This window comes from Hyperolius riggenbachi, chromosome 2 (genome assembly GCF_040937935.1).
Source record: "Hyperolius riggenbachi isolate aHypRig1 chromosome 2, aHypRig1.pri, whole genome shotgun sequence".
NCBI lineage: Eukaryota > Metazoa > Chordata > Amphibia > Anura > Hyperoliidae > Hyperolius > Hyperolius riggenbachi.
This window is the reverse complement of record NC_090647.1, coordinates 34,174,570-34,194,287: the sequence shown is the minus strand read 5'-3', so window position 1 is coordinate 34,194,287 and position 19,718 is coordinate 34,174,570. Positions and strand designations below refer to the sequence as shown.

General features: G+C 48.4%; 1 protein-coding gene across 1 annotated transcript in view; it reads left to right on the top strand.

Moving 5' to 3' along the window:
- The window catches only part of C2CD3 (C2 domain containing 3 centriole elongation regulator), a 91,178-nt gene that overhangs the window by 32,516 nt on the left and 38,944 nt on the right, over window positions 1-19,718 (top strand). The window contains exons 14-20 of the mRNA XM_068266629.1: window positions 1,228-1,662; window positions 6,073-6,224; window positions 8,007-8,247; window positions 11,057-11,231; window positions 11,341-11,524; window positions 13,339-13,511; window positions 13,926-14,049. Of these exons, the coding sequence (XP_068122730.1) occupies window positions 1,228-1,662; window positions 6,073-6,224; window positions 8,007-8,247; window positions 11,057-11,231; window positions 11,341-11,524; window positions 13,339-13,511; window positions 13,926-14,049 (1,484 nt within the window). The remainder of the gene's footprint in view (window positions 1-1,227; window positions 1,663-6,072; window positions 6,225-8,006; window positions 8,248-11,056; window positions 11,232-11,340; window positions 11,525-13,338; window positions 13,512-13,925; window positions 14,050-19,718) is intronic.

Below are 19,718 nucleotides of genomic sequence, written 5' to 3'. Positions count from 1 at the left end.
GGGGACCAGAAATCATATCTAACCCTATATGGGCTCTATCTCACAGAACCGTACAGGTCAGGGCAGATTTACTAACATTTTCAGGTCTGTCTCGATTTACCCAGCAGCCTGATACCAAACATGAGGGGTTGGACCCCTGTGGTATCATCAGGGCACTTTCGAACTGCCTAACTGGCAGTCTTTTTACCTCAGAATGTTCTGAAATTTCCTCAGAACCAGCGCCAGCCAGGGCCCATCATGCTCTGTTAGTTTGGAGGGTCTGCCAGCCTGGCAACACAGAAAATATGACATATATAGCAGTTTATGGAATATGATATACCTCTGGGATTTACAGCAGGTCAATCCTAGGTGACTGTTCTTTCAAGCTTGTGGCAGCAAGCTACGTGTCAGCTCCCCTGCTGGGAGGGAGCCAGAATGTCTGACTTTTCTGCAACTAAATTGCTTCTGCCATCATGCTTATCAACGATACCTGATGGATGGGCCATCAGCACAGCTTGAAGCCAGGGAAACTCTGCCGCAGGCTTGTGCCTTTTGGTGGAAGAAGGGAAAGTATTGTCTTTATTTAAAAAGAAAAAAGAAAGAAAAACCAGGGATGCCGGTTTCTGATTCCTGTAATGGCTGCACAAATTTAGCCAGAGATCGATCAGAAATTGGACTGTGTGGATCCTTCCAATTCGCCCGCGTTTCTCACGGCTGTTCTGTGACAGGTATCCATTGCGGGTAGTAGCCAATTAGCTACTAGATAGGAACCAGTAGCTGTAAATAATAATAAATAATATTATTATATATTTATATAGCACTGACATCTTCAGCAGCACTTTAGAGTACATAGTCATGTCACTACCTGTCCTCAGAGGAGCTCACAATTTAATCCTACCATAATCATAGTCTAATGTCCTACCATATTATTATACAATTTTTATTGTGAATTCTCAATAAACATTTTGGCCCGCGACTTGGACTATGTTTTAGATTTTGGCCGCTTATGTGATTGTTTGACACTTCTGGTCTACAATGAGCGGTTGTTTGAGTGCTGGGACTAACAGGTTTGTATTAGGCATGGGGAGAATTTGGGGGCTTTGGCATAAGGTGGGGGTAGCTAGGCATGGGGGGAGGGGTTCTTTTTGGGCACTTAGAGGGGAGGTTTCAAGTGAGAATGGGCGCTGGGTAGTGCATAGGAAAATATGACCATCTGTAATTGTGCTTGACTGCACTTTCTTCTGACAGGTCTCTGTGGCCATTGCCGGTGAAGGCCGAGATTTCTCCAGTGTCCTTGATAAGCCTTCTGGAGTGGCACGGGAAGCCTCGCCATCGTCTGCCAGACGGAGTGTCAGAATCGCAGAACCTGAAATTCAAACCAATGGGGAAATCTCCCCAGAACCAGATCCTCCTCCCACCACACCTCTGACAGCTGCCTCCCGTCACGTTGCAGCGCAGGAACCGCCGCCGGCTGTGTCCCGTGAGACGCCGGAGAGCGCAGAGGAGAACGGACTGTTACTGCATGTGCTGCTCATGGTGCCGGAAGGGAAAGGGTTAACCCCCGTCGCAGATGGCCCCGCCTCTTGCAACCCCTACCTCAACTGCAAGCTCTTCTCCAGCCAGGAGGCCAGCCGCTCCAGTGTGGTGTGGGGGAGCAGCCAGCCCGTCTTTAGCTTCTCTCAGGTGAGCTTACAGAGCTACAGGAACCCTGGCTGGCCCGAGCGGAGCATGGAAGCTGCCATCTTTATTCCTTTAAAAAAAAATATCTCTACCATCGTTCCCCGAAATATATATTTTCAGTCATCCAACTGTTGGGCTAATATTTTGGTTGTGTCAAAATTGCGCCTTTAAAAAGTGTGTAGCCAGCATCTCACTGCTAGTTAAAGCGTGCCTGATGCAAATTATATAAAAGATTTATACATACCTGGGACTTCCTCTAGCCCACTCCGCACTGATTTCACCCCCCTCCCGAAACGTCTTCCTCTGCCTTCTTCCGGTGGAAGTCCCATAAGTTTGGTCAGTCGGCGCATGTGCAGTGTGGCTACGCACCCAAACACCTCCCCATTTCACTCCTGCTGCAGCTGGGAGCATTCTGCACCTGCGCAGTGCGCACAAACTGGTCAAGCTAATGGGGCTTTTACCGGGAAAAGGAGGAGGTGGAGGACAGCGGCGTGGGAGCGATAGGTGTTGAGGGGGCTGGAGGAAGCCACTGGTATGTATAAAACTTGATATCATTTGTCTCAGGTTTCCTTTAAAATAGGTGAACCAACTGTGTAAAGTATTCTTCGCAGCACTAAAGTCGAAGTTCTCCTAGGGTCGGTCAGATGGGCTCCCAGCCACTGTCATACCAACAATATGTATTTGTAGTATCCTGAGTATCCCCAATGAATTGATTGAAGCCTTAAACCAAACTCCTTTTTATGTAGGTAATTCAGGGGCGCCCATTAAGTAGATCATGACTTACCGTTCGATCGCAAAAGTCTTCTGGGTAGATAACACTCCGCCCGCCTGGGTGATGTGCGCGTCGTGCTCTGTCTCTTTTGACTTGGATGAGCTTAGTACGATATGCAGTCCTGAAGTTTTGCACAGTATGTAGAGGATTATGATGTTGGGTGGGGAGCCATACATTTACAATCATTATGTGGATACTGCTGATTACATTTTTGCCCTACACTGAACATGATACTGCAGCTCTATTTGGTCAAGCACTGTTCTGTTTGGCTTACTGAGGAGGACTTTATGATCATTTAATTGACAGTGCATGTGCTGCAGGTGTGGCTTGTGGTAATCACTGATGGACTGCCGCTGTACATGTGGTGCAGGTGTGGCTTGTGGTAATCACTGATGGGCTGCCGCTGTGCAGGTGTGGCTTGTGGTACTCACTGATGGACTGCTGCTGTGCATGTGCTGCAGTTGTGGTTTGTGGTAATCCCTGATGGATGCCGCTGTGCATGTGCTGCAGTTGTGGCTTGTGGTAATCACTGATGGGCTGCCGCTGTACATGTGGTGCAGGTGTGGCTTGTGGTAATCACTGATGGGCTGCCGCTGTGCAGGTGTGGCTTGTGGTACTCACTGATGGACTGCTGCTGTGCATGTGCTGCAGTTGTGGTTTGTGGTAATCCCTGATGGATGCCGCTGTGCATGTGCTGCAGTTGTGGCTTGTGGTAATCACTGATGGGCTGCCGCTGTGCATGTGCTGCAGTTGTGGCTTGTGGTGATCACTGATGGGCTGCCGCTGTGCATGTGCTGCAGGTGTGGTTTGTGGTGATCACTGATGGGCTGCGGCTGTGCATGTGTTGCCAGTGTGGCTTGTGGTAATCACTGATGGGCTGCCGCTGTGCATGTGCTGCAGTTGTGGCTTGTGGTGATCACTGATGGGCTGCCGCTGTGCATGTGCTGCAGGTGTGGCTTGTGGTACTCACTGATGGGCTGCGGCTGTGCATGTGTTGCCAGTGTGGCTTGTGGTAATCACTGATGGACTGCCGCTGTGCATGTGCTGCAGGTGTGGTTATCACTGATGGACTGCCACTGTGCATGTGCTGCAGGTGTGGTTATCACTGATGGACTGCCACTGTGCATGTGCTGCAGGTGTGGTTATCACTGATGGACTGCCGCTGTGCATGTGCTGCAGTTGTGGCTTGTGGTAATCACTGATGGGCTGCCGCTGTGCATGTGCTGCCAGTGTGGCTTGTGGTAATCACTGATGGGCTGCCGCTGTGCATGTGCTGCAGCTGTGGCTTGTGGTAATCACTGATGGGCTGCTGTTGTGCAGGTGCTGCAGGTGTGGCTTGTGGTAATCACTGATGGACTGCCGCTGTGCATGTGCTGCAGGTGTGGTTATCACTGATGGACTGCCACTGTGCATGTGCTGCAGGTGTGGTTATCACTGATGGACTGCCACTGTGCATGTGCTGCAGGTGTGGTTATCACTGATGGACTGCCACTGTGCATGTGCTGCAGGTGTGGCTTGTGGTAATCACTGATGGGCTGCGGCTGTGCATGTGCTGCAGTTGTGGCTTGTGGTAATCACTGATGGGCTGCCGCTGTGCATGTGCTGCCAGTGTGGCTTGTGGGAATCACTGATGGACTGCCGCTGTACATGTGCTGCAGGTGTGGCTTGTGGTAATCACTGATGGGCTGCTGCTGTGCATGTACTGCAGCTGTGGCTTATGGTAATCACTGATGGACTTCCGCTGTGCATGTGCTGCAGTTGTGGCTTGTGGTGATCACTGATGGACTTCCGCTGTGCATGTGCTGCAGTTGTGGCTTGTGGTGATCACTGATGGACTGCCGCTGTGCATGTGCTGCAGTTGTGGCTTGTGGTAATCACTGATGGTCTGCCGCTGTGCATGTGCTACAGTTGTGGCTTGTGGTAATCACTGATGGACTGCTGCTGTGCATGTGCTGCAGGTGTGGCAATCACTGATGGACTGCCACTGTGCATGTGCTGCACTTGTGGCTTATGGTAATCACTGATGGGCTGCCGCTGTTCATGTGCTGCAGTTGTGGCTTGTGGTAATCACTGATGGACTGCTGCTGTGCATGTGCTGCAGTTGTGGTAATCACTGATGGGCTGCTGCTGTGCATGTGCTGCCGGTGTGACTTGTGGTAATCACTGATGGGCTGCCGCTGTGCATGTGCTGCAGTTGTGGCTTGTGGTAATCACTGATGGACTGCCGCTGTGCATGTGCTGCAGTTGTGGCTTGTGGTAATCACTGATGGACTGCCGCTGTGCATGTGCTGCAGTTGTGGCTTGTGGTAATCACAGATGGGCTGCCGCTGTGCATGTGCTGCAGTTGTGGCTTGTGGTAATCACTGATGGACTGCTGCTGTGTATGTGCTGCAGGTGTGGCTTGTGGTAATCACTGATGGACTGCCGCTGTGCATGTGCTGCAGGTGTAGCTTGTGGTAATCACTGATGGGCTGCCGCTGTGCATGTGCTGCAGGTGTGGCTTGTGGTAATCACTGATGGACTGCCGCTGTGCATGTGCTGCAATTGTGGCATGTGGTAATCACTGATGGGCTGCCGCTGTGCATGTGCTGCAGTTGTGGCTTGTGGTAATCACTGATGGACTGCCGCTGTGCATGTGCTGCAGGTGTGGCTTGTGGTAATCACTGATGGGCTGCCGCTGTGCATGTGCTGCAGTTGTGGCTTGTGGTAATCACTGATGGACTGCCGCTGTGCATGTGCTGCAGTTGTGGCTTGTGGTAATCACTGATGGACTGCCGCTGTGCATGTGCTGCAATTGTGGCTTGTGGTGATCACTGATGGGCTGCCACTGTGCATGTGCTGCAGTTGTGGCTTGGGGTAATCACTGATGGACTGCCGCTGTGCATGTGCTGCAGTGTGGCTTGTGGTAATCACTGATGTGCTGCCGCTGTGCATGTGCTGCAGTTGTGGCTTCTGGTTATCACTGATGGACTGCTGCTGTGCATGTGCTGCACTTGTGGCTTTTGGTAATCACTGATGGACTGCTGCTGTGCATGTGCTGCAATTGTGGCTTGTGGTGATCACTGATGGACTGCCGCTGTGCATGTGCTGCAGGTGTGGCTTGTGGTAATCACTGATGGGCTGCCGCTGTGCATGTGCTGCACTTGTGGCTTATGGTAATCACTGATGGGCTGCCGCTGTGCATGTGCTGCACTTGTGGCTTATGGTAATCACTGATGGACTGCCACTGTGCATGTGCTGCAGGTGTGGCTTGCATCTCTAGGTAGATTCTACATGGTAGACTATTTACAATTCATAATTTTTGAAATAGCTCGCACGCTGAAAAATTGTAGGCACTTCTGGTTTCTGGTTCACTTAGCTGGGGTTCCACCAGTCGTGCCGGGACAAACCGATCCTCCATTCCCCGCAGTCAGCCAGTTTCGGGGACTGGGTAGTGGTCAGGAGAGCCAGTGCGCCTGTGCAGCCCTGGTCACACATGCCCTGGACCATGCTCCCAAGCCCACCCTGCGCATGCACAGTAAGCGATTTCCTGAACTGCGATGGGAGAGCAATCGAGGGCGCACATGGCCAGGGCTGCGCAGGTGCACTGGCCCAGCAACTGGCTGAGAAAGACTGAACTGTAATTACTGTCATTGCCACAGGTGGCGCCAGTGACTCTGACGAGCCGATTGCTGGAGAGAATGAAGAATAATGTGATGATCATTGAAGTCTGGAACAAAGTGTCCAGCCCGGGCTCAGACCATCTCCTGGGCCTCGCCAAGCTGCCTCTGCATCAGTTCTATATGTCCTTCAGGTACAGTATACAGCTGCAAGTATAGTGCTGCAAGCCTTGTGCTGCACCTGGACTGTCCACAGGACTGTTATCGTTTATTATCCTTTAATGTAGTGATCTGTGGATACAAAATGCGCTACATGTAAAGACACAGACTGTTGATGGCTTTACAGAAAGCCACAATAATAACAATGTTTAAAGGGAACCTAAAATGAGAGGGACTTGGAGGCTGCCATATTTATTTCCATTTGACCACCAGCTGCCTGCCAGTCCTGCTGACCTCTTTGGCTGCAGCAGTGTCTGAACCACACATTTAAAACCAACATGCAGATAATCTTTGTTAGAAACCTCTTATCTGCATGCTTGTTCAGGGTCTGTGACTAAAAGTATCAGAGGCAGAGGATCAGCAGGACTGCCAGGCGCCTGATATTATTTTAAATTATATAAATATGGCAGCCTCCATATAATGCTCACTTCAGATTACCTTTAAAGTCCAGCTAAACCCAAAATGGAACCATGAACATTTTGAAAATAGTATTTGATTTGTTTAGATTACAATTATTAAAGAGACTCTGTAACAACAAAAACCTCCCCTGGGGGGTACTCACCTCGGGTGGGGGAAGCCTCCGGATCCTAATGAGGCTTCCCACGCCGTCCTCTGTCCCACGGGGGTCTCGCCGCAGCCCTCCGAACAGCCGGCGACTGTGCCGACTGTCAGTTCAATATTTACCTTTGCTGTCTCCAGCGGGGGCGCTGTGGCGACTTTCGGCACGGAAATAGACGGAAATACCCGATCTCCGTCGGGTCCGCTCTACTGCGCAGGCGCCGGAAACTTGCGCCTGCGCAGTAGAGCAGACCCGACAGCGATCGGGTATTTCCGCCTACTTCGGCGCCGACAGTTATCAGAGCGCCTGCGCAGGAGCCAGGAAGGTAAATATTACGTCACGGCTGTACGGAGGGCTGCGGCGAGACCCCCGAGGGACGCAGGATGGCGTGGGAAGCCTCATTAGGATCCTGAGGCTGCCCCCACCCGAGGTGAGTACCCCCCAGGGGCCGTTTTGTCGTTACAGTTCCTCTTTAAGTTTGGAAATTGAGTCAGCAACATAGCTATGTACTCTGTCAGTGGCATGTCTATGTACTCTGTCAGTGGCATGTCTAAGTACTCTGTCAGTGGCATGTCTAAGTACTCTGTCAGTGGCATGTCTATGTACTCTGTCAGTGGCATGGCTATGTACTCTGTCAGTGGCATGGCTATGTACTCTGTCAGTGGCATGGCTATGTACTCTGTCAGTGGCATGTCTATGTACTCTGTCAGTGGCATGTCTATGTACTCTGTCAGTGGCATGTCTATGTACTCTGTCAGTGGCATGTCTAAGTACTCTGTCAGTGGCATGTCTAAGTACTCTGTCAGTGGCATGTCTAAGTACTCTGTCAGTGGCATGTCTAAGTACTCTGTCAGTGGCATGTCTATGTACTCTGTCAGTGGCATGTCTATGTACTCTGTCAGTGACATAGCTATGTACTCTGTCAGTGGCATGTCTATGTACTCTGTCAGTGGCGTGTCTATGTACTCTGTCAGTGGCATGTCTATGTACTCTGTCAGTGGCATGTCTATGTACTCTGTCAGTGGCATGTCTATGTACTCTGTCAGTGGCATGGCTATGTACTCTGTCAGTGGCATGGCTATGTACTCTGTAAAGTGCTGCAGAAGATGTTAGTGCTATATTCAGTACATACACAATAATTATAAATGCAGTTTGTCTTGTTTCTTTTATTATTATTAACATTCTTATTCTTTCTTAGTGACCAGAAGATTTGCCGCCTCTTGCTGCAAGCGCAGTATCCGGTGGTGGCGGTGGACAGCTTTGTTCCGGTCATTGATGTGTTCAGCGGGGCAGAGCAGGGCAGGCTGAAGGTTCTCCTTGCCATGGGGTCAGGCGACCAAGTGGTGGCGCTGCAGAGATTAAGGAACGAGGAGGAAGCTCCGCTGGCCCCTCTGCTACGACCAGCTCACTGCCTGGATCCTCCTCAGCCCGGCTCAGAGGTAAAATCTTATTTCTGCATTAATCCTTTTCTTTTTTTACTATTCAGTCCTGCAGACACATATCACAAGTGCTGAAACAACAGAACATGTATCAGTATGAAAGCTGTAGCAAGGAAGTGTGTGTGTGTGTGTGTGTGTGTGTGTGTGTGTGTGTGTGTGTGTGTGTGTGTGTGTGTGTGTGTGTGTGTGTGTGTGTGTGTGTGTGTGTGTGTGTGTGTGTGTGTGTGTGTGTGTGTGTGTGTGTGTGTGTGTGTGTGTGTGTGTGTGTGTGTGTGTGTGTGTGTGTGTGTGTGTGTGTGCGCGCGTTCGCATGTGCCAGTGCATGCATGCACTGTCTGAGCTGTGTGTAGGTAGGTGACAGGTTAGAATTCAGAAGCACAAGAGCAATTTTGCATTGCCTAGGAAGTGTGCATTGGTCAATGGTCATTTTCACTGCTTTTCACCCCCCTTTTCACCTCTTTCCCATGAAAAATCTTTACCTTTTCTCTAATAGATCATCAGGGGGTATGTATGGCACAGTGTGATGACCATGGTCCTGACATCACACTGTGGGAACCTTGTTGCATTGTGGGATGAGAGGGCAGGGCATTGTGCAGCCATACAGAGGTACCAATCGGCCCAGTGAGCATATGGAAGAGGGAGGCAATAAGAAGTGATGTTTATCTACGGCTCAAACATTTGATGACTGTTGCATGGGTATAGAAAGTGTGGTACGTTACCACAGCAACAGCATGCAGCTTTGGCTCATATACTTTTAAATAATGCTGCTTATTTGAGCACTCTGCATGGCTCTTTGGCCTTCACTGTACACCTCCTTTCTAGTTCCTCTTTTAACCACTTGAGGACCGCATTTTTAAACCCCCCTAAAGACCAGGCTATGTTTTACTTAATGAGCTACTGCAGCTTTAAGGCCAAGCTGCAAGGCCGCACAACACAGCACACGAGTGATTTCCCCCCCTTTTCCCTCCACCAACAGAGCTCTCTGTTGGGGGGGGGGGGGGGGGGTGTCTGATTACTCCACAGTTGTTTATTTTATTTTCATTTTTTTATATACATTTTTTTTTAAAATAAAAATGCCTTTTTTTATTGTTATTCCGCTGCTCCCTCCCTCCCTTCTCCCCGCCAGCCAATCAGGGTGATCAGCTGTCATAGGCTTCAGCCTATGGCAGCCGATCACTGCCTAGCCCATGGAGGGGACAGCCGTGTGACACAGCTGTCCCCAGTACATCGCTGCTGCCGATCGCATCGCTGTACATGTAAATAGACGCCGATCGTGCCGTCTAACAGTCTCCCGATCGGCTATAACCGCTCGTAGACTGAAGGCGAGGCGGAGCGAGATGTGCATTAGCCGGCTCCAGGACCTGACACCAATTGGCGTTAGGCGGTCCTGGGGCTGCCGCGGCCATGCCCATTGGCATGGAGCGGTCGTAGAGTAGTTAAAGAGGAACTCTAACCAAGGATTGAACTTCATCTCAGTCAGTAACTGATAACCCCTTCCCCATGAGAAATCTTTTCCTTTTCTCAAATAGATAATTGGGGAGGAGTCTGTATGGCTGATCTTGTGGTCAAACCCCTCCCACAGACAGTGTGATGTCATGACCATGGTCCTGATCTCACACTGTGGGAACCTTATTGCATTGTGGGAAATAATGCTATTTCCAACTTACAAGCAACCAGTATCTCCTGTGCATACAGTATGTATATCTATATTAAAAAAAACAAAAAATGCCTTTTAGCCTATCGCATTGTTAGGCTTACATCTAGAACCAACATAAGTAAGAGAAGAGGTGCACAGGACCACTACACTGGGTCACTCCGGAATGCTCCAATCCCAAAACAGTTCCACCAAGCCAGATACTATGAAGATAGGAGCGGCTGGGCACGTCCAGTTAAAAAAGGACCTTTATTGAAGGTAGGTTAAAAATCGATACATGTAGACAACAGCAACAGTCAGCCAGGAGAGAGAGGGGAAAGCATGAAAAAGATCGTCAACAGCTGTTTCGCACTCTACATAGGAGCGCTTCCTCAGGACACCGAGCCCCCCAAACATCACCCCTTAAATACAGTACTCACATAAAGGCAGCCAGAAGGTGGAGGACGATGTGGAGCGCATCCACGATCGCCACATTCAATACTTCCGGGACGCCAACTGCATTCCACAAACCGGAAGGTGCAGACCGGAAGTGGTCATCCACCCTGACTTAGCCAATAGGGAGCGTGCGCTGCCAGCGCTACGCTCCAAAGTACGTAATAGGCTGACTACATGTATCGATTTTTAACCTATCTTCAATAAAGGTCCTTTTTTAACTGGATGTGCCCAGCTCCTCATAGTATCTTACATCTAGAACCACTGACGTATAGCAAGCCGATAGCTTACAATTATACAGAGCCACATCAACCCAACGCGCATACCAGGGCTGTGGAGTCGGTACAAAAATCTTCCGACTCCAGTTTCTGGAACCACGGCTCCAACTCCGACTCCAGGTACCCAAAATGGCTCAGACTCCTCGACTCCTTAGTGTAATACTTAACAGGGCTCTGGATTTTGTACAAAAATCACCCGACTCCCGTCTCCGACTCCTCAGTTTATGAAATCAACGACTCCGACTCCGGGTGCCCAAAATTGCCTCGACTCCAACTCCGACTCCACAGCCCTGGCGCATACAGCCTGTTTCGAGATTTTGGTTCTCATCAGTGCATGGCAGGGATTGATCACACTGAGTGTTTAGGACAGTCGGTGATATGGCAATCCGATGATATTGCATTGAGCCGTACGATGTGTCAGTAACAGGCGTTGTCCTCTTCTCAGATGTGCAGAGCAGCAGATGTGTCCACCGATCATGTGTTTGAGATCCACGTGGAGAGTGTGAAGGGTCTGACTCCTCTGCAGTCTACAGTGTGGGGAGAAGCAGACTGCTATGTGCAGTACTACTTCCCTGTACAGTCTTCAGTTCCGGGCCCAGGAGATGGACTGCCAGAGACAGGTGCGCCAAGGGCTCTGGGGGGAGGAGCTTGCTGTTTGACCAGGAAGTTGGGGGATTAGCACTGCTACTGCTGTATGGGAGTATACAGTTTATTCTTGTTGTATTTCAGGTATCACCCTGAAGGCAGTGAGGACAGCCACCACACTGTGTGTGCCGGATCCCGTCTTCAATGACCGGCAGAGCCATACGCTGGTGGCCCCATCAGAGACCCCGGTACAGAGGCTGCTGCTCAGTGCATACTCCATGCAAGGCCTGTCAGGAGGAGGAGGGGTGACGTTTGAAATCTGGTGCCGGTAAGAGGCTCGGGGAGGCTGAGATCTCTCAACAACAAACTGATCCGTGTAGATATCGCATTACTGTCAGGAAGATTACACTTGATGTTGGATTTGGGTTTTCCTTCAGGGCTTTATTATCAACCCTTTCATAAAATTCCCCAGTTCAGGTAAAACCAGAGATCATTACCCACTTTATCCGTTACCCATCTTCCACTGTGGAACATCTTAAAGTGAGATAGTCAACCATACATTCAAATTCCATTTACCCATTGCTCTGTGTTTATTATGCAGTCTACATCCTGACCCTGCATTGCATCCATTCCAATATAATCATAAATGTTTCTGCTTCAGCGATGGCCGAAAATCTACCAACAAGATTTGTAGGCGGTACATGCAGGCGCATATGCGACTGCTCAGTAAAGGGTTCAGTTATTTCCGCCAAACTGGTAATGCGCAAGGAGCGCAGATGTAAATATTATTGCCGTGCGCTGTTCAAGGGAGCCAGCGATGGAAAGAGAGGACAAAGTAGGACGGGGGAAGCTTCATTAGAATCCAGAGGCTTCCTCTTCCCGAGGAAAGTATGCTCCAGGGGCACTTTTTTACTTACTGGTTTTCTTTAACCACTTCACCCCCAAGGGTTTTTACCCTAATAGACCAGACCAATTTTCACCTGTCAGGGCTCCTCCCTTTAATTCACCAATCTCTTTATCACTACTTGTCACAACCGAATTATCTGTATCTTGGGGGCTTTCTTTGGGTGGTACATTATTCTAAGAATTATTTTAATCTAAATTTCCTTATTAACAGGAATAATAAGAAAAGAATCGAAGAGAAATTAATTAGGTCTTAGTTTTAGGCCATCATAGTTTTAAAATAAAATGTGCTACTGTGAATAAAACCCACGTATTTTATTTGACCATTTGAGAGTGTAACTGAGAGGCTACTTAATCTGCTCTCGGTATTCCACTGATGAGATCGCCCTTCAGTCCGGGGCACTTCTGGCTACCAAATACTAAGAGGCACCTGTAGTTACCTATGACAGGCAAGGGAAGTAAGGGAGAAGTGACCTCTGGGACAGCCGGCACACTTGCGGTGAGGTTTGGTGTGGGTTTGTAGGTTCATGGGGGCAAAGTCTAGGGTGCCAGGACATCTGTGCCTATAGGCACAGTTTAAAGGTATTACCTGAATGAATGTTTTGTTTGTTTGATGCCAGCATATCTGCGCCACAACTAACACAGGACCATACTTAATTTGCTTTACCATAAAAAGGTTTAGTGCCAGAACAGCGGCACTGCCCTTTCACAGCATCGGTCTTCTCCAGTGATTGGTGCGTATACCACCCTCCCAGGTGTTACTGTAGGATGACTGGTCACTGAACGCAGAGGCCACTCCTCCAGAAGATGACTAAGCCTCAGCCAGAAGCCCAAGCAAGACATTGCTGTAGCCTTGAGGGAATCTAGCAATCATCTGAATTTGGGAGTTTAAAGGACCTTTCATTGGGGGGGGTGGGGGGTAGAGAGCGTGATCACGAGACAGCCAGACAGCTGCCTCTTCTGCATCCGTTACTTACAATGCAAGGGGAGGAGCAATACCTGTATGCTTAAATCCGTACCAATATACAATAAAGTTCCGGATTCTTGATTTTTAAATTCTTAATCTATTTTTGTACTAGTCTCAGGGTGGTCAAAAGGGCAAATTAACTGATTTTTCTTTTGTCTGCATATCTTTTATAGTGACTGAAACTCTGGACTCCACAGAGGCTTCCTGAACAAGAATGACTGTGTTGTGTATAATTTATGTATAATAAAGTCACATGCTGGTATCTATTGCAGGTACTACTATCCCAACGTCCGGGACCAGATGGTGGCCAAAGCCGTCCTCCCGTTGTCCCGCCTCTGTGCTATGGTGACCATGCATCATCGGGAGGAAGTGGGGATCCAGGCTTTCTGTCTGCCACTGACACTGAGGAGCGAGAGCCCCACTGACACTCTTCCTGCATCTTCTGGTAGATATAACTTCTTATTTCCTCTGCAGAGAATCCTGGGGGTTGTGTACTTCATGTTTCTGAACTATGTCCTCATAGCTCCCATCTGTCCCTCTTTTGGAGGGACAGTCCCTCTTTGGGAACCCAGTCCCTTTGTCACTCTTTCCTCCTCATTTGTCTCTCTTTAAGGACTGATTTACATATCTGTGTATGTATGTATGTTTCTCCTGAAAAAATGTGTTTAATTGACTATAAACTACAGCCCGGAATGGGTCAAATCCTTGATCGGGCATACTTCTTGTGCCACCAATTTTAATCCGATTCGATAAAATTGTCAAGTCAGATGTTCGATCGGGCCACAATCTCAGTAGATGTAGGTGCACCTATAGCAGTGCTGATCGTTCCTCTAACACCTGGAAACTGTCTCTCCTCCAGGGCTGCTGAATGTAAACGTGACGTACAGGCGGTCACTCAGGAGTCCAGTGGGGATGTTGGCTACTCGGATGGTGTCCATCTCTGTCCAGATTCATCGAGCCACCGGCCTCCAGGCTGCTGCCAGGTATGCCCTCCCTTCCTGCTGCTTCTCCTGCATCTGTCCTCGCATGACTCCAAAATCCAAGTCTCAAAACAGGAACTTCAACAAAAAGGGGACAAAAATAAATCAATACATTGCAAAGTGAGAAGCTAAAATTAAGAAGAGAGATCAAGAAATGATTGTTATTCGCCATGTCATTTGTTCATATTGTTTGATCCATAATCAGCCTGCAGGTCATCATCTTTACTGCTGGTAGACATGAAAAAAAAGACTGCACAACTGTCATTATCTATAACACCCCCCCCCCCCCCCCCCCCCCCCCCCAACAATGTAATAGGCATAAGTTAAAAGGTTGTTTTTCTATACATATACAGATGCACAGAGGGAGATACTGGTTGCTTGGCAGTTGGAAACAGCCGTTCTTTCCCACAATGCAACAAGGCTCCACAGTGTGATGTCAAGACCTAGGTCATGACATCACACTGTGGGAGGGGTTTCACCACAACCTCAGCCATACAGATGTTCCTGATGATCTATTCATAAAAAGGTAAAGGTTTCTCATGGGAAAGGGGGTATCAGCTACTGAAAGGCTTGAACTTCAATCCTTTGTTACAGTTCCTCTTTAACCACTTTGGTACCAGCAGCCTCTGCCCCTCAAGGACCAGAGGCTGCTGGTACACTAAAATGCCGCATCCCGACGAATCCCTGCTCTGTCCCCGCCGCAGGCTGCTCTCTCTGCCAATGGGAACGGCTTACAGTAATGACAGGGCCAGGAGCCAATGAAAACGGCTCCTGCCCGGCTCACAGTGCTCTGCCGTCATAGAGACGGGGGGGCGAGCAGATTGCGGCGGGGAGAAAGCGACGGGAATGGCGGGGACGTGCGGTGAATGGGACGTAGAGCTTACGTCCAGTCAGAACCGCAGCACCCCCTGCCCGACATAGGGATACTGTAGGGGGTTGGGGGAAAATGAGTTGAAGTTACCCGGGGCTTCTAATGGTCCCCCGCAGGCATCCTGTGCCCGCACACCCACTCCCCGATGCTCCGGCCCCGCTTCCGGTTCACTTCTGGAATTTCAGACTTTAAAGTCTGAAAACCACTGCGCCTGCGTTGCCGTGTCCTCGCTCCCGCTGATGTCACCAAGAGCGTACTGCGCACGCCCAGTATGGTCTGTGTCTGCTCCGTGCTCTTCTGGTGACATCAGGGGAAGCGAGGACATGGCAACGCAGGCGCAGTGGTTTTCAGACTTTAAAGTCTGAAATTCCAGAAGTGAACCGGAGGCGGGGCCCCGACCCCCCCCCCCCCCCTTACAGTATCCCTTTAAAGAGTAACTGTTAGCCCCAAAAATGAAATTTAAATCTCTATTGCAGTTTTTTATTTACTTTTTAAGGGAGCCAAAAAGGCGATGCAGAAGTTAAAAATCAATCTAATTTTTTTACTATGTAGCCTTTTCCCCAGGACGCAAAGCCGCATAACAGATACTGCTGAGCATGCAGAGCATGCCTATGTCTGCCTGACCCCCCTCTACCCCCCAGGACCAGGTGCCGATATATTCTCACATCAAACAGCTGACCGCTCTGACACGGAGAGAGAGCGGGAGCACTTCCAGCGCCGCCACCGCAGAGCAGCCGCCGCCGAGTCACATGTGAGAGAATCACGAGCAGGAGAGAGATGCACGGCGGCGGCTGCTCTGCGGTGGCGCCGCTGGAAGTGCTCCCGCTCTCTCTCCGTGTCAGAGCGGTCAGCTGTTTGATGTGAGAATATATCGGCACCTGGTCCTGGGGGGGAGAGGGGGGTCAGGCAGACTTAGGCATGCTCTGCATGCTCAGCAGTATCTGATATGCGGCTTTGCGTCCTGGGGAAAAGGCTACATAGTAAAAAAATTAGATTGATTTTTAACTTCTGCATTGCCTTTTTGGCTCCCTTAAAAAGTAAATAAAACATTGCAATAGAGATTTAAATTTCATTTTTGGGGCTAACAGTTACTCTTTAAGTAAACCCTAAGCTGAAGAAGGCAAATTGTATTAGTAAACAGAATAAGGAAATGTAAACCGTGTATAGTAACAAAGCGGTGGTCAGAATACCCATTCTCTTAGCTAAATGTGCCTGCATTGCACATACAGCTTGCTTCCTCTCTTCTCTGGATTCAGCTGGCGTGTGGGTCAGTCATTCCTGACCATATGAGCAATCATTAACCCTCTGCACCAAAACAACAAGCTGGAAATCTAGTAATGAAAAAAACAACTACAATGCAAGCTGTATTCAGTTGCATTTATGGAAGATATTTGCTTCCAAAATGAATTGCATTCAATATTGAACTTTTTTTACCAGTGATGTTCCCTCTGTTTAAAAGGCTCTACCCACACCGGTCAGTAAGCAAGAAAACCTTTCATGCTCTTGTTCCCGAGATTCATGCTTGCTTGTCTGCCTGATCATATGACATGCAAAGTGGGAAGAGCGATAGATCTCAGGGTTCTTTTCCCAGCATCCCTGTATTACAGTAGAAACCATGGCCCATAGGCAATTTTTTCTCCTGAGTTTTCTCCTAAGCGATGTTTTCAATAAATGTGAAAATAAATACTGTATGCCTATGTGTCAATAAAATGCCCTTTAAATCGCCAGCAAACGAGAAAATACATAAAATAGTTTTGATACGGCAGTATTTTTCCACCCACTTTTTGGTACTTTTTCAATTTTAAGATGCTGAAAATTATAAATAAAATATGGAAAATTATCTCCTAGGAGTAATCTCAGGAGAAAGAGTTAATTGCACATGGGCCAATGTGTCTAAATGAGGAGGCGGGACTGTTAATTCAAAGGAAACTGGGAATGAGCAATTGTAACCTGATGCTAAAGGGAACTTGGAGTGAGAGTTAAATGGAGGCTGCCATATTTGTTCCCTTTTAAACAATGCACATTGCCCTGCTGTCCTGTTAATCCTCTGCCTCTAATACTTTTAGCTATAGACCTTGAACAAGCATGCAGCAGATCTGGTGCTCTAACTGAAGAGTGACTGGATTAGCTGCATGCTTGTTTCAGGTCAGCAGGGCTGCCAGGCAACTGGTATTGTTTAAAAGGAAACCAATATGGCAGCCTCAAAACTTCTATCGTTTCATGTTCCCTTTAAGTCTGTTAGCTGCAGCCAATCACAGAAAAGCAGTGGTGTGAATTTAAATTTCAAAACTTCAGTTGCAAAGGTTTCTTGCACTTCTTAAAGTGAACCTCCGGACTAAAAATCTACTCAGTAGAACTGAAGAGGCTTGGTGTTTCTTTAACAGTTTCACAGCATCAGAACTTTGTTTTTCTTACCAAAGCATCATTTTTAGCTGCATTTTTATCTAAGCTCCACCCATCAAAGAAAAAAGCCCAGACTTTTTTTCCCCTGATGCTGTGCAGAGCATGATGGGATTTCCTATGTTATTCACGTTGCCTAGCAACTGGGAGAGGTGCTCAGGACACAGGACAGTTGGAACTGTGTCTCATGCTCCCTGTCACCTCCTTTCAACCAAAAAGATGGCTGCCGTCATGAAATCAAACATTTGCCTGTTTTTTTAAAACTGGGTGGGTAAGAGATTATATTACCTATCTATTTTAATTAACATAACTAATGTAACTTAATGACAGTATGTTTGTTTAGGCTGGAGTTCCTCTTTAACCTAAATAACTTGGTTGTGTAGTTTAGTTGGGCTATATATACCGCCAGTGTCACTTTTCACTTTGCGGTGTGACACAGTGGGGGTGTGGTTCTGCAGTGGCCATTTTTGGCAGTTCTGTTCTCCTACTGTCTTATTTAAAGGGCAGAAGAGGGACCAATCTGCACACCTAGATTTTTCACCCTTTAGGCTAAGTTCACAGTGCTCAGTTGTGTTGCAGAAAAATTCTGCATGTCCTCTCACTGCCCATATTCTTCTATGGGCCTGTTCACAGTAATAGACTGCGTTATTCTAACTTGCTGCATGCAGGCTTTGCATTAGAGGAACTGTAACATCAAAATGTCCCCTGGGGGGGTACTCACCTTGGGTGGGGGAAGCCTCAGGATCCTAATGAGGCTTCCCACGCCGTCCTGCGTCCCTCGGGGGTCTCGCTGTAGCCCTCCGTACAGCCGTGACGTAATATTTACCTTCCTGGCTCCTGCGCAGGCGCTCTGACGGCTGTCGGCTCCGAAGTAGGCGGAAATACCCGATCGCCGTTGGGTCTGCTCTACTGCGCAGGCGCAAGTCTCCAGCGCCTTCGCAGTAGAGCGGACCCGACTGAGATCGGGTATTTCCGTCTAGTTCCGAGCCGAAAGCAGCCACAGCGCCCCCGCTGGAGCCAGCAAAGGTAAATATTGAATTTACAGTCGGGTCTGTCGCCGGCTGTTCGGAGGGCTGCAGCGAGACCCCCGTGGGACAGAGGACGGCGTGGGAAGCCTCATTAGGATCCCGAGGCTTCCCCCACCCGAGGTGAGTACCCCCCAGGGGATCTTTTTGATGTTACAGAGTCTCTTTAAAGTCTTTAGCCAGTCTCCATAGCAGTTCACACACATTTTAAAGTGAACCAGAGACAAAGCACCCTCATGTATTTTACCATATATATCAGTGGGAACAATAGAGAAAACGCCTACCCTGCTCTGCTCTCTGCTTAATCCTTCACTGCTCAGCCTGCTTATTATCAGCCCTGATAAAATCCACGACTGAGCATTCAGTCTGGCTTTGCTCAGGAATCATTATAGCTGAATCATTATAGCAGAGCCAGAAGGGGGCAGGCTTGGGCTTGAAAAGACATCAGAGAAGACAGACTCGGCTCTAATGATTCCTGAGGAAAGCCAGACAGAATGCTCAGTCAGGGATTTTATCAGGGCTGATTAGAAGCAAGCTGAGCAGTGCAGAATGAAACAGAGAGCAGGGTAGGTGTTTTCTCTAATGTTCCCACTGATATATATGGTAAAATACATGAGGGTGCTTCATCTCTGGTTCCCTTTAAGGCGTGTGTTATGCAACTGACCACTGTGACTCCAGCCTTACATTCTGGGAAAGTGCTAATTAGGCTTTGGTACTCCACCTTCACAAATGTGTCTCTTCACAGGGCAGCTTTAAATTGAAACAAATTACAATTAAAGGACAAAATATTAAATAAAAGGCAGCCCGTAGTGATGAGGGAAACCTCCTCCTAACCTGCAAACTAACATCACCCAGGAGGGAGGATTATGTGTTAGATAATCACTGATCAATTACAGAGGAACTGTAAGAAAAAATAACATCAGTAATAAAATTGCTTATTATTTACTATATGTATTTATAAATTATTTAGTCAGTATTTGTGCATTGTTGGGTGTCAGGTGGCAACAGCATTAGTCCCGTCAAGTGCAGCTCTGCGGAATGTGTCTTTAATGATCTTTCCTAAGCCAGTACAAAATATACCGGATCTCCCAGGTATTGGACCGGGAGGCGAATTCTGCTTAGCTAAGCAGCTTAGGCTAAGTAATACTAAGGGGGGGGGGGGGGAGTACACAGTAATATACTGCGATTATATAGGTATAGGAAGTTTTTCTGATGCTGAACCCAGAAAAATGAGTGCAAAAGTGGCTATCCTGAATAATGAAGGCATTCTAGAGCATCAAATCTGAATGCTTATTCAGGCTCTATGACTAAAGGTGCGTACACACATGCGACTATAGTCGTTTGAAACGATCGTTCCCCGATCATTTCAAACAACG